The sequence below is a fragment of the Cervus elaphus genome, chromosome 32 (genome assembly GCF_910594005.1).
Source record: "Cervus elaphus chromosome 32, mCerEla1.1, whole genome shotgun sequence".
In the NCBI taxonomy this organism is placed as follows: domain Eukaryota; kingdom Metazoa; phylum Chordata; class Mammalia; order Artiodactyla; family Cervidae; genus Cervus; species Cervus elaphus.
In genome coordinates this window covers 41,019,175-41,042,413 of record NC_057846.1, presented here as the reverse complement: position 1 = coordinate 41,042,413, position 23,239 = coordinate 41,019,175, and the positions used below count along the sequence as shown (strand labels likewise).

At 37.8% G+C, this 23,239-nt stretch overlaps 1 protein-coding gene across 2 annotated transcripts in view; it reads right to left on the bottom strand.

Annotated features, from left to right (window-relative positions):
- Positions 1-23,239, bottom strand: part of ADAM9 (ADAM metallopeptidase domain 9) — an 88,406-nt gene that overhangs the window by 59,667 nt on the left and 5,500 nt on the right. Inside the window, exons 2-5 of one of the 2 annotated variants that reach the window (XM_043893432.1) lie at positions 17,165-17,262; positions 14,309-14,367; positions 5,677-5,755; positions 372-448 (exon numbers count right to left, since the gene is read on the bottom strand). In XM_043893432.1, the coding sequence (XP_043749367.1) occupies positions 372-448; positions 5,677-5,755; positions 14,309-14,367; positions 17,165-17,262 (313 nt within the window). Of the gene's footprint in view, positions 1-371; positions 449-5,676; positions 5,756-14,308; positions 14,368-17,164; positions 17,263-23,239 lie in introns of those variants that run through there. The other variant, XM_043893434.1, reaches the window with a different exon arrangement.

Sequence of the window (23,239 nt, the reverse complement as noted above, 5' to 3'; positions counted from 1 at the left end):
CCTAAATATGGAAGCAATCAGCCCCTTCTCACAGTCATTATGAAACTTAGATGAAAGAACAGAAGTAAAAGTTATATAAACCTAAAAGGTAACAGAAATTTAAAGTATGCTTTGTTTTCAAATAGCAAAGTTTATTTAGTGGTCTCAAAAAAATGAAATTTTTTATGTTGGTACTAAAATTCATCACCTGTAATACTGTCCTAAATAAACATGCCAAGAATGACATCTGAAACACAGTTAGAAAGACCTTCAGCAACATCAAAGTAAAATCTAAATTTGAGTACCCTAAAATGACTTGATCTGGAGACAGAGATAGGTAAAGGGAAAAGAATTAAGGGAATGAAAAAATGCTGATAATGAAAGTTCCTTACCTGAGTCCAAAACAGTCACTGAGTGCAATGGATGAATCGTAAGTGCCCTCCACATATCCCCGATAATGACAATGATTCTAAATGATTAAAAAAAAAGTGTCATCTTCAAAACACTATTACCTTGCTGAAAATAATCATAGAGAGTGCAGAACTAGAAATTATTCAAGGCCAATCAACTAAACTTTTTATTCTATTATTGGTTTAGTCGCTAAGTCATGTCTGACTCTTGACACCCCATGCACTGTAGCCTGCCAGGCTCCTCTGTCTGTGGGATCCTCCAGGCAAGAATACTGGAGTGAGTTGCCATTTCCTTCTCCAATTCTATTATTGGCATCCCATAATTATCACATGGCATTCTTTGGACTATCTTCAGACTGTCTACTATCACCCTATGGGTACAAAGAATTTGAATTTCTGCCAAATTTTTAAGGCAGAAGTCCAGAGAATACTAAGTACAAACAACTCTACCCCAATAACCTTTAAACCTAGAAGCGGAACAAGGCAGCATGATGTCATGTTTAACATTTTCAATCACAGATAAGAAGACACCACAGCGGCCAACTGAAATCCAATACAGAAGAGGGCCTTGTGACAGACTGGTGGTACCAAGGGGAAAAACACTCAGTACACGGCAAAGACAGTGACTTTCACTCTCCTTTTCTGCCTAAGCATATTGATTATGCTACTGTTATTAGTTATACATTTAACCATCTTGATAAATTAAAGACCCTTTATTCTTCATTTTGAGAAAGAAATTGACCAGTGGAAATATAAGCATATCACTTATTAATATCAGACTTTTTAGTACACAAGATTTTTCTCCTCTTTAAAACACTAAAAAAAAAAAAAAACAGCTAAGGGGAGTAGGAGAAGGAAGAAGAGGACTAACCTTGCCAGATATTATGACGTATCACCAGCCCTTAATAATTAAAACAGTAGGATCTTGGTGGTGCATTAACTGAGAGACCAACCAGTGGAGCAGAACACAGTCTCAAAACAGACCAAAATACATGTGGAACCTTATATGATAAAAGTGGTTATCTCAAACCACTGAGGAAAAGATGCACTTTTAATAAGTGGTGCTCAGCCCACGGATTAGACATTTGAGAAGGAATAAAAATAGATCCATACCTCACATTATACATAAGAATACGCTCCAGGACTGGGGTGGGGAGGGAGGTTCAGGATGGGGAGATACATGTGCACCCATATGAAAGCAAAAAATTAAAAAAAAAAACAAGAAGAAAAAGCTCCAAATGGTCAAATCGAAACACTAAAAAATATGAACCTATGCAAGAACTAAAAGAAAGCATAGCTGAATTCCTCTTTAACCTGGTGTAGAAAGACTTTCTATCACTCAAAATCTTGATGTAACAGGAGGAAACACTGACCATTTTTACTGCATTAAGAAAATAAAAAAGATTTTAAAACTTCTACATTAAAAGAAACACCAAGAAAAAGTAAAAAGACAACTCACAGACTGGAGTTATTTGTAACTTTTATCATAGCTAAAACTATACTATAGTATAATAAAAAGAACTTTGAAACATTAAAGGAGAAAGATTAAATCCAACAGAAGATGGTGCAAAAGAGTTGAACAGACAATTCACAAAAGGTATAAGAATGCCCTTATATAAATGAAAAGACTTCAATTTCACTCATGATAAAGAAAGAACCCATGCATCAATGCTGATATAAACAAATAAGAAGGAAAAACTCTTCTTGACAGTAGAAACCATCAATGCATACAGAGGCACTGATGAAGTTAGGAAATCACCATTTTAACAACCACCATAACAACTGAGGCAAATATTAAATACTGAAGCCAGTGAGTAAAAATTTGAGAAGTAATGAGATAGTTACAAAGCCTCAAAATATCTAGCCAAAAGATTAACTGAAAAAGCAAAACCAGAAACTTCACAGAGAAGAAACTGAGCAGACAACTCCTTAATCATCAAGGTTAACACTGTCAGTGGGAAACTACGTACAGGACATGCTCATGATACATACAGGGAACCCTTCAGGGTGGATCCCTGCCAAAGGTGCACAACCTGAATTTGATTGTGAGTAAACATCACACAAACTCAACTGCAGGACATTCTACAAGACGTCGGCCTGTACTTCTCAAAAACGCCAATGTCATGAAATACAGGGGAAGACCAAGGATTTCCAGACTAAAAGAGATGGGAGACTGCTTGGTGCAACACATGAACTTGAATTTTCTTTCACTATAAAGTACACCATTAGGATAATGGACTAAAACAAATATCAATAAGGTCTGTAATTGAATAACAGTATTGCTTCAATGTTAACTTCCTAATTATGAGAACTATACTACGGTGACTTCTTTTGAAGCTCTTGTTTCTAGGATATTTACACTGAAGTATTTAAAGGGCAAAGGGACACCAGGTGTACAACATACTCTTCAGGGGGAAAAAATAGAGAGGAAAGGATAAAGTACATGTGATAAATATTAACACTCGGAGAATCTAGGTTAAGGGTATACATGACTGTTTTCTATTATTCCTGCAACTAATGTGAGAATTTCTGAAAAAATTATGCACTAAACAACACAGGCTAAATTTCAACATTTTACAGCTTTTTCCAGTTCAGTTCAGTTCAGTCACTCAGTCGTGTCCAACTCTTTGCGACCCCATGAATCGCAGCATGCCAGGCCTCCCTGTCCATCACCAACTCGGGGAGTTTACTCAAACTCATGTCCATCGAATCGGTGATACCATCCAGCCCTCTCACCCTCTGTCGTCCCCTTCTCCTCCTGCCCTCAATCCCTCCCAGCATCAGCTTTTTCCAGTGTGGGGTTATTTACAACCACTGTTTTTCTTTGTAGCACTTTGAAGTTAAAGTCTAGCTTTGAGTTTGTCTTCTCACCAGAGGGAAAGAAATATCTGTTCTATTACAGATGGGGTAGCACTTACGAAACAATAACACAGTAACTCACAAAATTAAACTTGTGAGTTAAATTTGTCAGTGAAGCTTCTCACTTCAATTACTATGGAAGGGCTCATCATTTGACATGACTGAAATTTAGCCCTTGATCACTTAAATCTACCAGCTTGATGATATTTCTTTAATAACTTGGTTTTATTAAATCTTTCCAAAACCTTCCATTTAGTTTTTAAAAAAACAACGAATCTTATTTTGCAAGTTTGCAAAACACCTAACTGCATCCGATGATTATAGTAAAGGTAAAATGACAAAAACAGTTTGGAAACACACAAACTATAAGCGAAAATACTCAACTACTGGGAGCAGGAGTACTCATAACTATTTGAGAATAGCCTCCTGCCACAAGAGCCAGCGAGCTTGGGGCAGTCTTTTCAGAGGAAAGAAGGAGCATTCATTAATAGAGGGAGTTAGTTAAGGCACTTTCTAATGCATCTGCAAGGTACCCAAATGTCTAAGGCTAATACTAATTTGGAGTTTTGACTTCACACAGCAACTCATATCAAGTGGTTATTAAAACTGTGTTTCTTTGTAAAAAATATGGCCTTGCAAAAGATGCCGATGATGAAAGCCACATGAGAGATTTACAAATTAATTTAAATAGAAGAATCACAAGGGAGAGCATTTACATTTTTCAGTGTGACTTAACTGCATTTTATGAATGTTAAATGTCTATGTCACCATGATATCTCACAATGTTGTCACACACAGAAAAATCCTAGTACCAAAGTTTAATTGCTAGCTCAGATCCACATTCACACTTTTATCTATCTGAATTCAAAATTATTCCATTTTTATCTACCTGAAACTATGTATATTCAGTGGCCAATAAGTGAAAGGCTTCATCTGTCTTAGTTTATATTTTTCAAACACCCAAGAAAACATAATTAAATCGTAATACTTTATAAAAGTTGCATAAATTTCCATATAACCGAAATCTATTTTGAGCAGTTTTAAGCATATAAACTTTGAATAATAGTAACAAAAAATATTTACTGAGTTCATAGTTGTTGGACTGACTAGTAAATATTTTACCAGTATTAACTCATTTAAACTTCCAATAAGCCCATGAAGTTATAATTATTATTCCCATTTAAAGGTGAGGACACTAAGGCACAAACAGGCTAAAGAAACTTGACCAGCAAATAAATAATAGAGACAGGAATCAAGTCCAAGCAGTATGTGTCACCAAAATCCAGGCCAAGAAACCTCTCCAAGAGAAAAAGAATGCCTTTGTAAAAAATCACCGCTTTCATTGAGCGGCATAAATTATGTGGTCTTTGGTCTTATGCTATAGTAATCTTCACAAGGATGACTGGGGTGGATGGATGGATGAATGGATGATCTGCGGTCCGGTTAATGCTATCAATACATTTAAACTGCTCTACTATTTTGCTGTTCAACACCAGACAAACAATAAAACATACAAAGGAATGCACTTTTCAAAAATATAAAATAAAATAAAACAACAACAGAACACTAAGATAAAAAAATCAGAAAATTGGCCAGAAAAGGATAGGTTGAGTCAGCATTGCCTTTTTTTTAAAAAGTCTCATAAATAATCTAAAATAAAGCTTTTGCCTTCTATTTATTTGAAGAATGCTGCAAAAGTACAAAACTAACACAACTCCACCTAGCAATGTAACAAAACTCAGGGGAAAAACAATACATGCTTAACAGGGGCAAAGATTTCTCCTGAAAACTATAGCAAAAAAAAATAATAATAATAATAACAGATAATACCTAACTGCCAAAAGGGACTTTAAGACATTCTTTCCAACTAAAATTAGAAATGCTTATGCTCTAATTAAATAATACATAAAGTCAAAGTCGACATCTGTCAATTATTTCACATATTCCTCCAGTTCTATCTTCAGGAATACTCTGTTCTCTGATGCAGAGAGGACCACACTTCTTTAGAAAAGAATTCTCAACAAAAAAGTAGAACATCTAATAGCAAACAAGTGCTTGTTCTTTACTAATGGTAAGTCAAATGGTTTAATAAGGAAGTTGAGATGTGCTTTATTCATCAAGGTTCAGCAAAATCAAAAATCAAAAAATAAATCCAACTTTTCCCCTTCATGATCAGTAGGGGTTATCATTAAGTAGAAGATTATTTTCCTGGTCTTTTAAAAAAACACTTGACCATGAAGAACCAGAAGAGCTATAAGGTACACGTTAATCTATGTCAATGTACCCACCACTCCCACCCCAGGATAGCACCATATATTATCATATCAAAGGACACCCTCGGGTTACAGTCCAGAGCAGCTGAAGAGATTGCACTTTAAAACTATAATTGTTTCAAACTCTGTATAGGGTCAAGAGGAAAACAAATTACCTGTATATTAGGGTAGTCAGAGATCAGAGCCCCTTCTTTGTTGTAGGTATAAACTACAAAATCTTTGGGTAAAAGGTCTCTGCAAGAAGAATAAAACACACCATATAAGATTATTTTATCTCTTTACAGCTAAGAACACAACTTTTATAAGACATTATTCCTAGAAGAGATGCAGGAATAAAAACATTCACCTGATAAATTGTTGTTTAAAGAAGGAGCTGCCGTAAAACATAAAGCCCATGAATGGGCTTGCATCTGAAATCGTGTACATTCCAATCAGAAAGAAATGTTTGAGTTGCGCATCTGTTTTCATGGTCATAAAACATTGATTGCAAAAAACATTTGTAATGTCCTTAAAGTTTTCTGATTCGTCTCGTAGGAAAAGTATAAATTTGGTTATATGGTACATCATATTTCCAGAAGAAAATAAATTATTTTACCCTTTTTTAAATGTCCTGCATAAAGAAGCGGCACTCATTGCCTTTGATCTCTAAGTACAGGGGCAAAATTTCTGTCCATTATTTAAAGAAGCAATTATTGCTGATTCTTGAATCTTCCTCCCATGCTAAGGGAGATCCGCAGTGTAAACCACATGTGCAAAGACAGGGTTAGCTTTATTACCAAAAAAAAAAAACATCCAATGACACTTGAAGACAGTAAGGCTGACTTTATTATCAATGTTAAGAATAGGGACCACTGCAAAGAGATTTTACAGGGGGTGGGGAGAAAGAGCAAGCTCAACTGCAAATACAGCATGGGCAAGTGGGAATTTTCAGCCAAGGAGCACAGTGGGGGTCAGTGGATGGAAAACTCCTAAGAGGAAACATCAGGGGTGAGGAGCATTCTGGCTAAACCAACCTAACAAAGTCTTGCTGAAGACAAGCCAGGGTAACCAGACATCACTGGGCGGGGAAGTGGGGTGGAGGATAAAGAACTTGATCAGACATCCAGAGTGATCAGATATGGAGGGAGAGGGGAATTTTTTTCTAAAACCTGATTTTACAACAAACCACACTGATAGGCCTTGGAGAAGGTTCTGGAACCTAACTGAAGTTTGGTCAAGCAAAAAATCTTTGTCAGTCTCCACTCTTGTTTAAGGAAAGAAATTATATTCTTCTTTCCTCTGAATAATACAAGCCCATTTCCTCATTCAGTTGTCTTTTGTTCATTACAGACCAGCTGAATCATCTGTTGGAACTTGGTAGAAGGGGATATTTACTGGGTGGAGCTAGCAGTCAGGCAGTTAATGAGGGGAGTTTCTATGAAAATAAAAGAAAAACAAAGCTGAATAGTTAGAAACCAAGTTTCTGAGCTCAGTGGGCAGCCATCAAGATTTTTTTTACACTTGAACTTAGGGCATCTTCAGATGGTACAGTGAAAGCGGCACTGGCCACCTGACTGATTTTCCTGGTTTGAATGTCAGTGGTGACAGCATCAGGTATTCTGATGAACTTCCTGAGTGGCCCACACCACAGGAGGCAATAAAGATTGCCTACATGTGATCTATTCAAACAGACTTTTTTTGAAGGCTCCATCAATCTTCCAGCTGCAGCTTAGAGTTTCAAGAGAAGGGCGAGTTTAGTTCTCAATGACTCCCAAGTCAGAAAGGATAAAAATTGGAAATGATAACTTAGAGGGTTATAGCCAGATACTGAAGAAGAATTCGGGATTTGGTAAAGATGGCAAAATATGCAAGATGAAAGCAGCAACAGTTCACTACAGTTTTCCATTGAAACAAACAAAAAAAACCCACATTCTCTCTATAGTCACCCCCATTTCTGTGAAAGATAAAGTAAGACTAATTTGTTTGCACATAAGTCTGGTCTCATTAAATCTGGCCTAGTTATTCACATAAGTACAGTAAAAGCAGTGATTGACCATATAGTATTTCATTTGAATTTGCTTTGCTACAGCATTTCAGAAGGAACCAAAGACTCTTAAGGCTAGGAAGCCAAGTCAAGAACTTGCCACCAGATATGCCTATAATATCTATAGATTTGGGTAAACTCTCTTCTTGAGGTCCCCCAAATATCCTGAGGTTCCTGGCCCTGCCACAAGTGATCTTCCTTACTCACCTGTAAGGCAGAAAATCCTGTAAGCCAGAACAGGCCAGTTTTTCCAAGGGGAGCTGTATAAACACTGCCTTCTTAAAGTCAAGCTTAGCTCCTTAAAGCTATCTGGTCATATCTGATTCAACACACATCATTCTCAAATATGACACTACAATCAAAGCCTTGGTAATAAAACCAAGGTTTCCAATTGTTTCTTGTTACAACGAGGGCAGATTTTAACTGACTTCTGCAAATAACTATACTGCTATGAAAAATAAGATGCGTTAACATATCAAATAAGCCTTATTAGTTCAGTATACCTTTTTGTAAGGAGAGAAACAAATCCTTTGAGATTTTCCAAGATCCATTTGAGAAATCTCAAAGTTAGTTTCAGGCCAAAAAGACTCCAATTAGAACTTGATTTGGGGAAATTTTCAAACATGCCAAAAAGTTTCAACATTTGACTAAACTGGATCACAAGTGTCACTGTGAAACAACACTTAACTGTCCATTTAGCCAAAGTCACAATTAAAAAATTTCAAAGACAAACACAGAAAGCTACATAGTTATTAAAAAAAAAAAAAAAACTCAGTTCTCTTAATACTGAGATTTGGTTTTCTCACATAATCAAAGACCTGATAAACACATGTCACATAGGAAATTATCTTAAAACACATCTTATCTTCTCAAGCTATGTACTTAAACGTAAAGAAAAACAACTAAACCAATAATCTAAGGAAACCTTGTTTTAACAGAAAAAAGAAAACCAAATTCTGGTTTTGCATCAATGTACTATTAATACTAGGCAAATTAAACAAACAAACAAACCAAAAAACCTTACAAGTGAATCCATCCAACAGTTTCCAATTTTGACCACACAAGGAAAGATTATTTTTCCAAGGTTCCTTTTCCACAAATTTTTTTATATCACTCAGTTTTTGTTCCACATTTTTCTTCTTTGTCATTCTGGAACAACCATTTATTCTACTTTGGGACAAAATTATTCTTTTTCCCTTAGCAAAACATATCTTTTATATCCTTCCTTATCAAAAATACACCTTATTTTCCTTGCATATAGTTTGTTTTCTTTACCTTTATTATTCCTAATAGCTTCATTTATGTATATTAATTAGATTATAGTCATTAGTAATCCTAATTTTCAGTAAAAGCTAAAAAGCAGGCAATTGCAAACTGTCTGCTACATGCTATCATTCTGTAGAAAATTTATGAATACATTTCATAATTTCTCGAGATGTATCTTTTTCATAGTATAATTTCTCATGCTTATCAACAGACACAAATACATTTAGCTTCTCTATACCACATAAAAACAAGATGCCAAAGTAAATAAAATTAAATTTCTCTTCAGCAATTAATATTTCAATATTTTATCTTATTTAGAAATTATCTAGTCAATGATTATCCATCTTTAACTTAGTATAGCTTTTAGGTTTCAAGTTATGAAAAAAAACTTTTGAAATCATTTTCAAGGAGACATAAAACTTAATTACCATTGAAAAGTTCACTTACTAACTTCTATGCCACTTACATCTATTTATTTTATTTGTTCTGAACAATTATTCTTGAATGAGTCATGAAAATTTCATGAGCCAGTAATTAAACAAAGCTAGCTAGCGATCCACCATATTAAGCTGTTTTTCTTATTGACAAATCAGGCAAGTATCCAAAAATTTTAAAAATCACAAAAGCAAAAAAAATTTTTTTTAATTATGTATTTATGGTTCTTCCCCCTTTTGTTTTTAACTGCCATGCTTGACATCAAACAATTCCTTTTTTATTATATATCTTGTTCTTCGGGTCAATTTATAATTTATAATCTTAAACATCTGGTAGAGATAACAAGCTTATCTGAATAGTAAACAAAGGTAGGAAAAAATTGCATATCTGCATTACATATTTAATACTGACAACTCTGAAGTTGTCAGAGTTTATCAACAATTGTATCTACACTATGAAAACCAGCAAAAAGATTATTTGAGATCATGTGAACTTAAAAAAAAAAAAAAAACTTGGGTTAGTGTTTGTATTCCCGAGAGTTTTAAGAAAATAATTTATATAAGTGCTCATTCCACCTCTAAATCTATTTGAATTGGATTTTTTATGGGATTTTATAAATTAATGTGATTCATTTCCAGCAAAAATAAACTATCTCACATGTATACATACACATAGACATATATAAACATACAGACAGACACAAATAGAAAACATGGTTTTCATTTTAAAATTTTAGCCATGAGTTAGTAAAGCAGCAATATAATCTCAGTGGTTTATCTCCATTTTGTATTTTCAACTGAATTGACTCTGGCAAATAAAACAAGTTAAGGTAACCTGCCTATCAGTATTTCTGGAGGAGATTTTCAAGATTTTCTTTCACCATGGTATGTAATCTTCCTTTGCTGTGGTCTAACTTTTAGGCAGGTGACTGAGGAGACATCTAACTGCTTTCCGGATGTTTCCAAAACCCACGTGAGTCATACAACCTATTTCCATTTGTTCTTTTCAGACTCAAGTAGAGTTATTTTCAGAGCTACTTGAGTTTCATGAGAGCCCCTGATGGAGGGCAAGGAACTAAAAATGAAAATGACTGTGGGAAGCTGAGGCGCTGCCATGGAAGGGGAAAGTCTGCAGTCTGTTGGGGGTAGACAGAGGGATGGAGGAGGTGGGGGTTCAAAGTGGGACATATCAAAGGATCTAGGGAATGGGGTGGCAGGGGAGATTGATGGTAGCAGGAAGAGGAAGGAGGAGCAGAAGCAACAAGGAGGGAGCAGTCAATCTGCTCTCAAGTTTCCCAAAGACACCAACAAAGTTCCAAATTATGCTCAGCAAAACATGTTAAGAAGAAAGGAAACAGACAGAGCTGGCATAGTAGAGAGTCAGCAGGATGGGAGAAGAGGTGGTTTAGTTGGCTGAGAAGTTCCAATGGGAGAAGCCAGAGACAAGAAAGAGAAAAGAGAGACCTCACATAGAGCCAAGAGGAAGGGACTTCCAGCTCAGGGAGCCAGGGAGTAATCCCCAATCAGAACAAGGAGCCACGGAGGGCTGCCAGCCCAGGAGGTACCTGTCAAAAGAAGCCTGGGACTCTGACCCAACTTCAGGGTATACACTCAAAATCTTAAGAATCAGGTCTATCTTTACCAGTTTCGGTGGACATTTGTCTGGAGCAAAGGTTCAGGAGTCAGACTCACCAATGGATCCCCAATCAGTCAGGACTGAAGGTGAGTGCTTTGCAGGTGCATACTTAGGGTCCAGAGTGAGAGGTCGGGGGTCCAGTGATGAATCTGATCCTACCTGAGTCATGCCACCATGACTGTCAAAGAAAAATATATTCCATGACACTTGTTACAGATGGTGAGGCAAATCTTACTTAGGGGTTTGGCAGAAGTTATGGGGACCACTGCAATGGGATTTTATAGTGGGGGAGAGAGGTCACACTCAACTCCAAGTACAGCAGGTGGGAATTTGTACCCAATGAGCAAGGTGGGAGGTCGGTGGGTACAAAATTACTAAGATGAAACACCGGGGTGAAGGAGGCTCTGGTTAAACCAATCAAAAGGATTCTTACTGAAGACAGACCATGGTGATCAGACATCACCTGGGAAGGATGGTGGAAGATGAGGAATTTGATCAGATATTGAGGGTGGGGGGTTCTTGCTAACTTCACTTAGCAGGGTTCTTGCTAAAACCAGATTTTCCAACAAAGTGTACAGATGGGGCCCAGGGGAAGGTTCAGTAGCCTGACCAAAGTTAGGTGAAGGAAAGGCTCTGCGTCTTCCGCAGCAGAACTGGAGCAGCAATATACTTATCTTCAGGGCTTACGGACCTGTCAGGGATGCAAGGTGCCAGCTAGTCATTTACAATGCGACTCTTAAGGCTCTAAATCTCCAGGCGTCTAGACTGTTTTAAGAGATGGAGAGATGGATGGTTGGCATGCCGTTTAATCAGCTACACAGCCTGACTTTAGCCACGTGACCAGTGTGGTATAAAACGACCCCCTTGGTAAACACGGTGTGGTATAAACACCCCCTTGGTGCCTGGGCTACCCTGAAAAGGTGACGATTCACTCACATCTCGGTGATGTGTAATCTGAAGACACGTGCACATCTGTACAACTGAGAAAGGACCCGGAGGGACCCTGCCTGAAGTTCTTGAACTTTCGATGATTTCCTCTGCCGTCTTCGTCCTGAGTCCGGTCCCCTTTCCCTTTATGAAAGTCTCCTTGACTGAGCGCGGGAGGAGTCTGTGGAGTCCTGAGTCCTTCCAGTTATCCACCCATGGTCGGTCGATGCCCTGTCTCTCCTCTCTCCTCAACATATACACACTCTTTGCTCCCTCTGGTGGTGAATTTTAAAAGAATAACTGAAGAGGGTACTTGGCCTTGCTCTGCCCTTCTTCCTCCTTAGAAGTCACCGCCTGCCAGTGGGAACAAACTCCACCATGCTCCTCTAGGACAAGGACTGCCATGGTGCAGCGCTGACGTGAGCGGCTGAATCTGCCTAATCCGGGGTTCAGGACTCGCAGGTTCACTGGGCTCTCATTCTCTGGTAAATCCCCTAACCCAGCCCTCATCAACCATGAGAGGGATATTTTAACCTTCTATCTAACTCACTCCTTTATTTTATCTTTAAATTTTTTCAGCACAGGGAGAAAAGAGGTGTGCTATCTTCTGCCACACAATACCCCAGTCCTGGCCAAATACCCCAGGTAAGTATGTACATCCCTCTGTAAGGAGGCTTCATTGTTATCACCAAGGGATTCATGGTCCAAAACAAGTTAGGCTGTGAGAGGAAAAAAGTAAGCACTCAAACAAACTCATTTCTTCACTCAGAGCCATAATAGGCTATCTACCCTAACTCTTTCTCACTAGTGACCATTAGCTTTGAAGACTGCTTCTCAAAGACATACAAAGACCTGGCAACTCTTAACAAATGCCTGGGAAAGTACCATTTGCCCCCCCCAGTTCAAGAAGCATAGGAATGTAGACACAACATCACACACACACATATACGTCACTAGACTTCAGGTCAAATGACTAGGATGTCTGCCCCTTTTACAAACTATGTGATGCTGCGTAAATCAAGTAAACTTCTTGAACCTTAGCATTCTGAGTATGAAGCAAGAATCACAAGACTCCTCTATTATCAAATTGATATGACATACAGGTGAGGAAAATGCTTTATAAGCTAAAACTAGGTGAATATAAGAAACTGTTATTATGTTGAAATCATTTTAATTTGCGTTTCCTATGGAAAGAGTAGGAGAAAATATTTATATCTATTAAAAATTCTTGTACACAGTGACATCATTACATTGGAGACAAGCTGGACCTCAGGAGTTCTGAGAAAATTAATAAGTAATACAATTAAAAGTACCGGGTACAGTGCCCAGGACACAAAAAGCCTCTCTGAAAGTATCTGTCGCAGTGCCTAAAGCTCACCAGAGAGATCTCACTCTCTTCAGCTCAGCATCCTCTTCTAAGATAAAAAGTGTATTCAAACTTGAGGGTCGGTAAAAAATCACCCAGGATGGAGGTTTGTTAAAACACAGATGGCTGTGACACCTCCCCAAATTCTGCTTCATTCCAGGGGTGGACCTGAGAATTTGCATTTCTAGAAAACTCCCAGAAGCTGCTGCTACTGGTTCTGGGAGACATCTCTGAGCAGCACTTTACATCCCATCATTCACACCTCTGTGTAAATGGGCTCTCACGAAAAGATACTGAAGTTTAGCTTCCTAAGAAAAGGGAGGGCAGGGTAGGATGGGTCACAAGACAGTGGGTGGCTCAGCACAGTCAGAAGCACAGAATTTCAAAAAAGCAACAGACGAACACAGATTACCAAGGCAGGATCAGGTGAAAATATGCCAAAACTAAAAAGGAGGGCAAGAGACCACTCTTATGGACTGAATGCTTGTGTCCCCTCCAAAATTCCCATGCTGAAGCCTTAACCTCCAGTGTGGCTACACTTGGAGATGGGGCCCACTAAGGAAATTATGGGTAAATGAGGTGATAAGGGTGGGGCCCTGAGCCAACGGGATTAGCGTCCTCATAAGAAGAAACACCAGAGAGCTCACTCCTCCATCTACCCACCTCCTGTGTACACAGGCCAAGGAGAGGCCATGTGAGTGCCAGCCAGAAGGGTCTGCACCCCAAGAAGAGAGTCCTCACCAAACATTAATGCTGGCACCTTGATCTTACACTTCCAGTCCTGGGAGAAAATAAGTGTCTGTTGTTTAAATCTGTAGTATTTCACTGTGGCAGCTCTAGCAGACAGATAAAGCTACTAAAGACTTCTTTACCACCTGCTCAGTGGTTTCTTGGGCCAGTCATGATTTTAAAGTTTTCTTAAGTACAAGCTTCTCTTCCTTTAATTTAGATTTATTTTCCTTTGCTCAAGTGTCAGTGGAAATGCAAAACTGTAGGGATTTTTCCACACTTCTACTCTTATTTAGTCTCACCTTCTTAACAAACTACTAAGCAATATCTAACTAGAAAAGAAACCCATATAGTATTGAAAAAAGAAAAAAGTTACCAAAAAGGCAAAGTAAATTAAATTTCTTACTTATTCCTTTCCAAGTGAATTATATGCTCTTTTCCTTCAGCTTGAATGACATAAGATACCTAAATGCACAAAGGAGAAAAGAACAATAAAACACTATCTTCTAAATAACTTTGAAACAGGTATTTAAAGGACACTAGAAATTCCACCCTGAATGAAAATAATTTGGCACTGACTGGAACTCTTTTATGAAACAACCTGAAATATGCCCATAAATAATAAAAATAGACTCTAATCATCCCTACCTTCTTTTAATAACCTATTGTGGAAAACGACCCACATGTTTATCTAAAGTCTTCTTCAAAATTCATTTACAGTTGCAATCGAGCTATAACTTCAGGGATTATTTTTACTAAGTCCATTCCTGTATTACCTATAGTAAAAAGTAATTCTTCCTTTTGTTTAAACCTAATGAACCTCTTAGTTTCAAAAGATTATCCCTCGTTCTGGGTATCTGAAAGCTAGATGAAATTAATACACGTTTATGACTTTACATCTTCACAGGACTTAACACATTTCATCGGTTCTAAACCTACTTTTTCCCCTCACATCTCTGTGAACATCTCTGAAATTGGGACATATCGTACAGAGGCAAAGTGGTCTAACTGGCAGCAGTCTGTTTCTTTCTTAATTACTGGCACGTTAAGTAACAGTGTACCTCATGAAGACTGTGTCTCAGAATCAAAGAACTGAGATAAGTCAACTTACATATCCTCTGCTTGTGGGATCCTCTTCTCTAACTTAAACACTAAAATAACTTCCCCAGTGACTCACCGTTTCATTAGCCAGAAGCACTTAATGTGATCTCTAGAAACTTAATTCTAATAAAAAAGATAGTCATGGAGGGACTCAACAAACAATAAAATTATCAGAAGTGTCCTTACTATTAGAATTAAGTAATAATTAAATAATAAGTGTTTATTATTCTCCCTACTGCTTCTGCACTCCAAGTGAACACTTTGCCAAGAAACAGCAGGATCCACTTTCCTCAGGAACTTCAGCATCTGACTCCTAAGGCTGAGACAGGATCCACATCCTGGGGTTCTACTTCCAAATTCTGCATGGGGACCTCCATCTCCAGAGGCAACAAAAACACCAATCTCCTTGCACAGTTTTGGCATGTGTCTTTCTATTCCTTTCTGCTCTTGGGCAAATATAGGATATAAAAACACCACTGTCATCTCCCCTGAGAAGAATTCTGAGAATTTATGACATTACATTCTTCCCCCAAATAGCTGCCTGCATTGCTCATTCCCTTCCTTCTGGTCTTTGTTCTCCCACAGAGTCACCTTCTTAGGAAGGTCTTCCCGGGCTGTCCTATTAAAAAACACAAACCCTCCTACCCATCACCCCCAGTTCCAATACTCCCCAATTCCTTGCTGCTTTAATGTTCCCCACAATGATTATTACCATCTTGCATGCGTGCTAAGTCGCTTCAGTCGTGTCCAACTCCATGCGACCCTATAGACTGCAGCCCGCCAAGCTCCTCTGTCCATGGGATTCTCCAGGCAAGAATACTGGAATGGGTTGCCATTTCCTCCTCCAGGGGACCTTTCTGACCCAGGGCTCAAACCCACATCTCTCATGTCTAACTTGCACTGGCAGATGGGCTCTTCACCATCTTAAGTAATCTCTATTATTAATCTTACAATTATATTACTTATTTGTCTCTCTCTCTCCTCCCATGAGAATGGAAGCTCCACAAGGACATAATTCTGTCTGTTTTGTTCAAACCACATTCCCAGGGCTTAAACAGTGCTTCCACCTCTCTCCCGATTATTTATCAAGGTACATGCAGGACATTCACTACAATCTCAAGTATCTATGTGTGCAAAGCTGATGAAGATCATCAGAGATATGATGAAGTAGAAAAACACTGTCCCTATGCTACTAAGTGAAGGGGGAAAATAACAATGAAAATACAAATTAATAAAGGCAAAACAAAATTAAAGAGGAGACTGTCCAGTTCAAAACAAAGCAAGGAAAAATTATAAACCGTTCCACTGGAAGGAGATCTTAGAGTTATATACTCCTTACTTATAAAGAAGTAAATGAAGACAAATGATCTACCCAATCCATGGTAATGTCCAGAGGGAGGGTAACTCTGAAAGTTCCTGATATTAACTCCAGTGTCCTCTTCACTCTGCCTAATCCCTAAACAATGTATGACCTACCTCATAGCTAGAAATACTTTGTCAATTCAGAGGTAATAAGCTAAACTCTTTATCCTCATCACTTGTTACTGGTAAATCATAATAAAGTTAAATTATACTTTGATGAAGTTGAAGGGTTTGCAAAATCAGTTGATATCCAAATACATTATTTCTGAACTTCACAGTAAGAGAAAAATAGCATTATTGAAAAATAATTTTTGTCCATTGTTAGTATAGTATGTTTCTTCCAATATGGCGATAAAACTCACTTTTGCAAACATTCCCAGATATAAAATACATGCATATAACACACAATCTCCAGTGTCAGTGAAGATTCAGCATGCAGTACTCTACCTGTCATACACTAAGAGAGAGGTGAGCTCTTGTTGTAAGAATACCACTGTAACCATCACCAGTCAGGTAGGGGTCAGAGGTCTATGTAACCAGCATCCTATGCTGGTCATAGACTTTTATTTAACTGACTTTTTCACCCACTTATGTTTCAAGTTGATTATTTTGTCTTTAAAAAGAAAACAAGCTACTAAGAATCAATATGTCACTTTTACTAGAATAATGTCCAATGGACACCAGTGCCTTAAGCCATGGGCCAACATTACTCACTGAACCAATCACTGATGACGATAACATTCTTGTCTTAAAATGAGTAAAACTGAAATACATACATATTTCTCAAGAGATAACTTACCTGCTCTGAGAAGGGCCTAGGGGCTTCTCTTCGTTCTCGAGTTAATCTCCAGGGAGTTATAATTTCATAAGAAGAGAGATGGGAGGTCTGTTGAAAGCCTACAGAATAAGGAACAACAAACATAACAATTGAACCTGAAAAACTACATGCCCCCCAAAATACAATGGAATCAAAAGCCAAATGTTCAAAAAAAAGCTGAATGTTCAAATCATAGAAAAATCATCTGACATTCTCACATTAAAATACATATAGTTTTAGAACTTTTCTGGTGGTCCAGTGGTTAAGACGCTACGCTGACAATGCAGAGGGTGTGGGTTCGATCCCTGGTCAGGGAATTAAGATTCCACATGCCATGCAGCACAACCAAAAGATAAGAAAATAAAAAATTAGTAATAAAAAATAAAATATTCAGTTTTATATAAAGTTTTATAGGAAAATAGCAATATACTAGATAGTATAAGGGGGAAGAAATGTATTTCTTAAAAACAAGGATGTCAGCCTTTATCCAAACAGTGTATACACAGCAATCATCTTCAAACAATTTTTTAGCTATAAACCCTAATACTCTGTCTTAAAAGAAATCTTAAGATATAAACACAAGGGGAAAAAAAAAATGCTCCCGTGGGGAAATGGAGGGAAGGTTCTGTTCACTTCTCTCTCATTTTCCACCTTCACCCAACATGAATGACATCCCAAGATGGTATGGGGATGCCTACAAAATGGTCAAGGACAATAAAAGGAAAAAGTTACTTTTAATGCCTGATGTATTAACTCTAATAAGTAAACACCTAACAATGTAGCAATTATCTCCAATGAAATTACTACTATTAATCTGTTCTAAAAACCTGAATAGTTAAAATGTATAAAAAACGAAGAACTCAGAACCATCATACAAGACTTTCTCCCAATTCCAACCTGTACAGCTCACCACAAAGTGGAATCATGGTTGAACCAGGCCTGGCTTCTAAAATCACTTGAAAGGGGAGAGGGGTAACCTAGGAGTGTGGAGTTCACAGACACACACCACTGTATGTAAAACAGACAGCAACAAGGAACTACTGAAAAGAAATCTGAAAAAGAATGAATATACATGCATGTATATACACAGATATGTATATAAAACTGAATCACTCTGCTGTACAGCTGAAACACACACAGCATTGTAAATCAACCATACTCCAATAAAAGCTAAAAAAATCTAAAAAAGGACCTTGTGCTACTGTATAGCATAAGGAACTAAATTCAGTATCTTGTAATAATCTATAATAGAAAATAATCTGAATACATATAACTGAATCACTTTGCTATACCCTTGGAAATAACACAGTATTGTAAGTCAACTACACTCAATTTTAAAAAGCAAAATCTACCTAAAAGAATAAAAATGAAAATAAATAAGTAAATAAAACAATGAGCACAAAGTCATCTTGTTTCATTGTCATTGAAGTAATCAAGCAGGATTTATGTATAAATACAAAATTTTACTGTTAGGATCCCATTTGGTATTTTTGAAATTATCAAAGGTATTAAATAATCATGTATTATTTGAAAAATAACATAACTATAAAAAAATTAAGTCATCACTTAAGCAAAATTTGGACATAATTAAAACAGGCCATATAAATCCCTTAGGAAGACACACCCCCATGCTGGCATCTGATACAGTCTCATTTTAACGCTACATAGATATGTGAAAATCTTGAGGAATTAGTGTTAATTTTTTAAAGTGTAATAAGCATACTGTGGGTAAGGTTTTCTTTAAAAGTCCTCATGTCATAGAGATTCATTCTAAATATTCAAGGGCAACATGACATGACATTCAGGATTTGCATCAAAATAATTCAGTGTGCATTTGAGGGATCAGACACATACGAAATTATATTAAAATTTGGATTATATTTAATTATATTAAAATCTGGGTACACAGGAGTTCATTACTTTTTTTTTCTGGCTGCGGCATGCGAGAATCTTTGTTCCCTGACCAAGAATCAAACCTGCGCCCCCTGCAGTGGAAGTGCAGAGCCTTAACCACTGGACCACCAGGAAAGTCCCTTTTTGTCTTTCTTTTTCCTTTTTATTACTCTTCTCTCTACTGTTGTGTATGTTTAAATTTCTTATAGTAATATAATATTTTTTAAAGTAATAATCTATAGGGAGTGGGAGGAGGGGAGAGACTTTCATTTTTACCTTCACTTTATAAACTCTGTATTATTTATAACCTCTATGAAACATTACTAATACAACACATATCCTATATGTGAGACCACGGTGCATGCTAAGTTGCTTCAGTCATGTCCAATTCTGTGTGACCCTAGGAACTATAGCCCACGAGGCTCCTCTGTCCATGGGATTTCCCAGGCAAGAATACTGGAGTGAGTTGCCATGCCCTCTTCCAGGGGATCTTCCCCATCCGGAGATGAAACCCATGTCTCTTATGTCTCCTATATTGGCAGGTGGGTTCTTTACCACTAGCACCACCTGGGAAGCCCTGAGACCATGGTGCTGGTGGTTTAATTGCTCAGTTGTGTCCAACTCTTGTGACCATATGGACTGCAGCCCTCCAGGCGCCTCTGTCCTTGGGATTTTCCAGGCAAGAATATCAGAATGGATTGCCATTTCCTTCCCCATATGACCATAAGGTGTGTCATAAACAAACATGTAAGTACCATAAGTAAACATACCAAACTTGTTTAAAGTGGTTACCTCCATGGAATAGAACTAGGGAGTAGAGTAATGAGATAAGGACTTTTATTTCCTGCACTCAAGCCTGACTATATTGTTTGAATTTGTTTTTATGAGTATTCTGAAACCCCAAATTACCGTTAAAGTTAAAAGGGGAGGAAAAAAGGTGTTTCTTCAACTTAAAAAAAAAAAAACTTAAAGTACTGATTATCTAGCATCTCAGCACCTGCTGTCTACCCATCAGTCTCATTAACTTCACGTCTAGATTATGACACCTTCTACTCCCACTCACCTCCGTTCCATCCAAACTCTTAACAGTCATTCACTCCTTAACTGCCTTATGTCCCTCAGAGGTCTCAAATGCAGATTAAAATGAAGTCCAACCTTTCACAAAACACCGCTGTGCATTAAAATGTCTATAATCTTGTCTAGTTTGGAATTTTTAAAGATACAATGCAAACAGGAAAATATAACTTATTTCATGTTCAATACAACACGTCACACTAACAGTTTTCAAACTCTTTACCCTGTTTGGCATAACAACAACTAAATGGGGCTTCATGTCATGACATAAAAAGAACAGAAATGGACTCCAATACTCACAAAAGCAATCAGAGGCTGGTTGACATAAGCGTCCTTGTGATACACTATGAGAAAATACCCCTCAGATATCTGGAGTTGTCAGTTGGGAATCATCTCAAAAGAAATCCATGGCCTTAATTGATGAGGTTTCAAAGCACTAAGTAAAAATATTCTTAATCCTAAATTAACTGAGGTATAGGAATATTTCCTCGACCAAAATAAACCTTTCAAGGACCTTCAGTTTTCTCAAATTCCCTTAATATTTTTGTTCTAGATCATGGTCACTTGTTCAACTACTAGGACAGTCACTCTAGAAGTAATGATAGGAATAAAATGCTTTCCATGAGTAACAGATGAGAAGCTCCGTGTGATAAAAAGTCAATCATTCTGTGCATTTATATGAATTTCCTGAGATTCTATAAATATTTCAAAGTAAAAGATTTTTTAAGTATATCATTACAGGCAGGGATATGTTAGTAGGCTCAGGAAACTGTTATGCGAGGAGCTAAACCATATGTAACTCAACTGAAATTTCTTTGTTACAGCTCAGAAACAAACATCACAGAGAAAAAGAAATACCTCAGAAAAGATAACTACCAATGAGCAGGCACATATCTAAAGAGCTCTCACGCTGAAACCTGAGAAGGTCAGGACTAATTTCCAGCCAGGACTGAAGCTATGGATTTTTTTTTTTACCAAGATTGTTAGCAAAGAATGAAAATCCAATAAAGGAATATAAGACACATCCTTTCCTTCCATACATTTGCAACCACAACTCTTGTTTTGGGGGGGAAAAAAAAGCGAAATTAATCATTTATCTTTTAAAGGCTTTCACAACTACACCACACCAAAATAACTTCTACACATAAGAGCTACTATTCTGTTACTGACTTCTTGGTTTTAAAATCCAAAGATCCACTTTCTGAGTGCCTTAGGAGTTCAAAACATCATAAGAAATGCACATACTGTGGTTAGGTCATTCAAAAATAAATATACACTAGTTGTATGAAAACCCTCCTTCCCATATTTTTCAACACTTCTTTATCACTAGTCTTGGCTTATTTGTATTCTTTTTCCCGTTCATACCTTGCATAGATTTTCCCCAAATTCCTTTTATTTTTTAGTCTTTAATTAGTAGCCCTTTCTCATGGGAATCAAAAGACCAAGTTTCCCATGTCACTGTAAAGGACGTGCATCCACATTATTTGTATTACAAAGCTTCAGCCTCAGCACTATTGACATTTGGGGCCAGAAAATTCTATGCTGTGGGTGTTTTTCTGGCCAAAGCAGGGTGGTGAGGACCTCTACCCACCCTATCCAGAAGCTCCACCAGTGTGACAACTAGAAAATAACCTACAGATGCGTTCCAGGGAGCAAAATCACCCCCCCCCCCCCAAAAAAAAACCACTGGTAGAATGGCAACCCACTCCAGCATTCTTGCCTGGAGAATCCCAGGGACAGAGGAGCCTGGTGAGTTGCCGTCTATGGGGTCACACAGAGTTGGACACAACTGAAATGACTTAGAAGCAGCAGACAGTTCATAATGCAAATCTTAATACAATCAGCTCAAATGTGACAGAATTTGATGCTTATGTGACCTTGTGCATAAGGTGACAAAAGTCACATTACTAGAAAACACAGGCTAGAGATAAAAGTAAGAGTCGAAACAGGAAACTTAAAATGTCCTATACTTAGTAAAAGAAAGAAAAAGGTGTGAGTTAGTAGCATTTTTTTCTTCCTCTGACTCCTTAGGTATTTTTATGTACTGTGTTTTGGAGGAAGTCTGACTACATGTTGCATAACAGTACCTGTGAAACTGAGTTCCCTTAATGAGTTTATGATTAATCTCTCTATTCCAAACTCTATCCCCTTTCTTGTCCCCTCTTACCTCAGTCCTACACTAACTGAATAGATCAACCAGAGTTAGGTGACTAAGACTGCACTGCGGTTGCCGATAACTGTTGAGGTGATAAAACTGCTACTGTAGATACTATCTATCATTCCTGTATAAACTCTGATCATTTCTCCAGGGCAGGATGAGCTCACAGGCCTCCTTCCATGGACCACCTGGCCGGCCAGCGAATCATAAACTAGACACATTCTGACTCCTAGAACCAGGATTACAAAATGTCAGAAAATGACACAGTATAGCAGATGGAACTCTGCTCAGTGTTCTGTGGCAGCCTGGATGGGAGGGGAGTTTGGGGGAGAATTGTTGTTGTTGTTTAGTCGCTAAGTCATGTCTGACTCTTTTGCAATCCCATGGACTGTAGCCCACCAGGCTCCTCAGTCCATGGCATTCTCCAGGCAAGAATACTGGAGTGGATTATCATTTTCTTACCCAGGGGATCTTCACAACCCCGGGGACTGAACCCATGTCTCCTGCATTGGCAGGCAGATTCTTTACCACTGAGCCACCCAGGAAGCCCTGGAGGAGAATGGATACATGAATCCTTATGGCTGAACCCTTTCACTGCCCACCTGAAACTGTCAAAACATTGTTAATAGGCTATACCCCCAATAAAAAATTTAAAGTTTTTTAAAAAAGAAATGCTAGAAGATGATGATAAATCCCAGCATCTTTGCTCTTCTCCTTAAAAAAAGAAAAAGAAAAAAAAAAACTCAAAAGCCAAGCTGAAGTGGATCTGAGACTTGTCTCCCACTCTGTACAACAAATCCTGACTTCACTGCAAACACCTGCTGTCACAGTTTGGCTTTCTGTGCCCCGGGCACTGAAGTCCTTCCTCCGTTACAATTGTAGACAGAAATAAGTTAAAAGAATTCTACCTAAATGCAAAGCAAACAAATGTG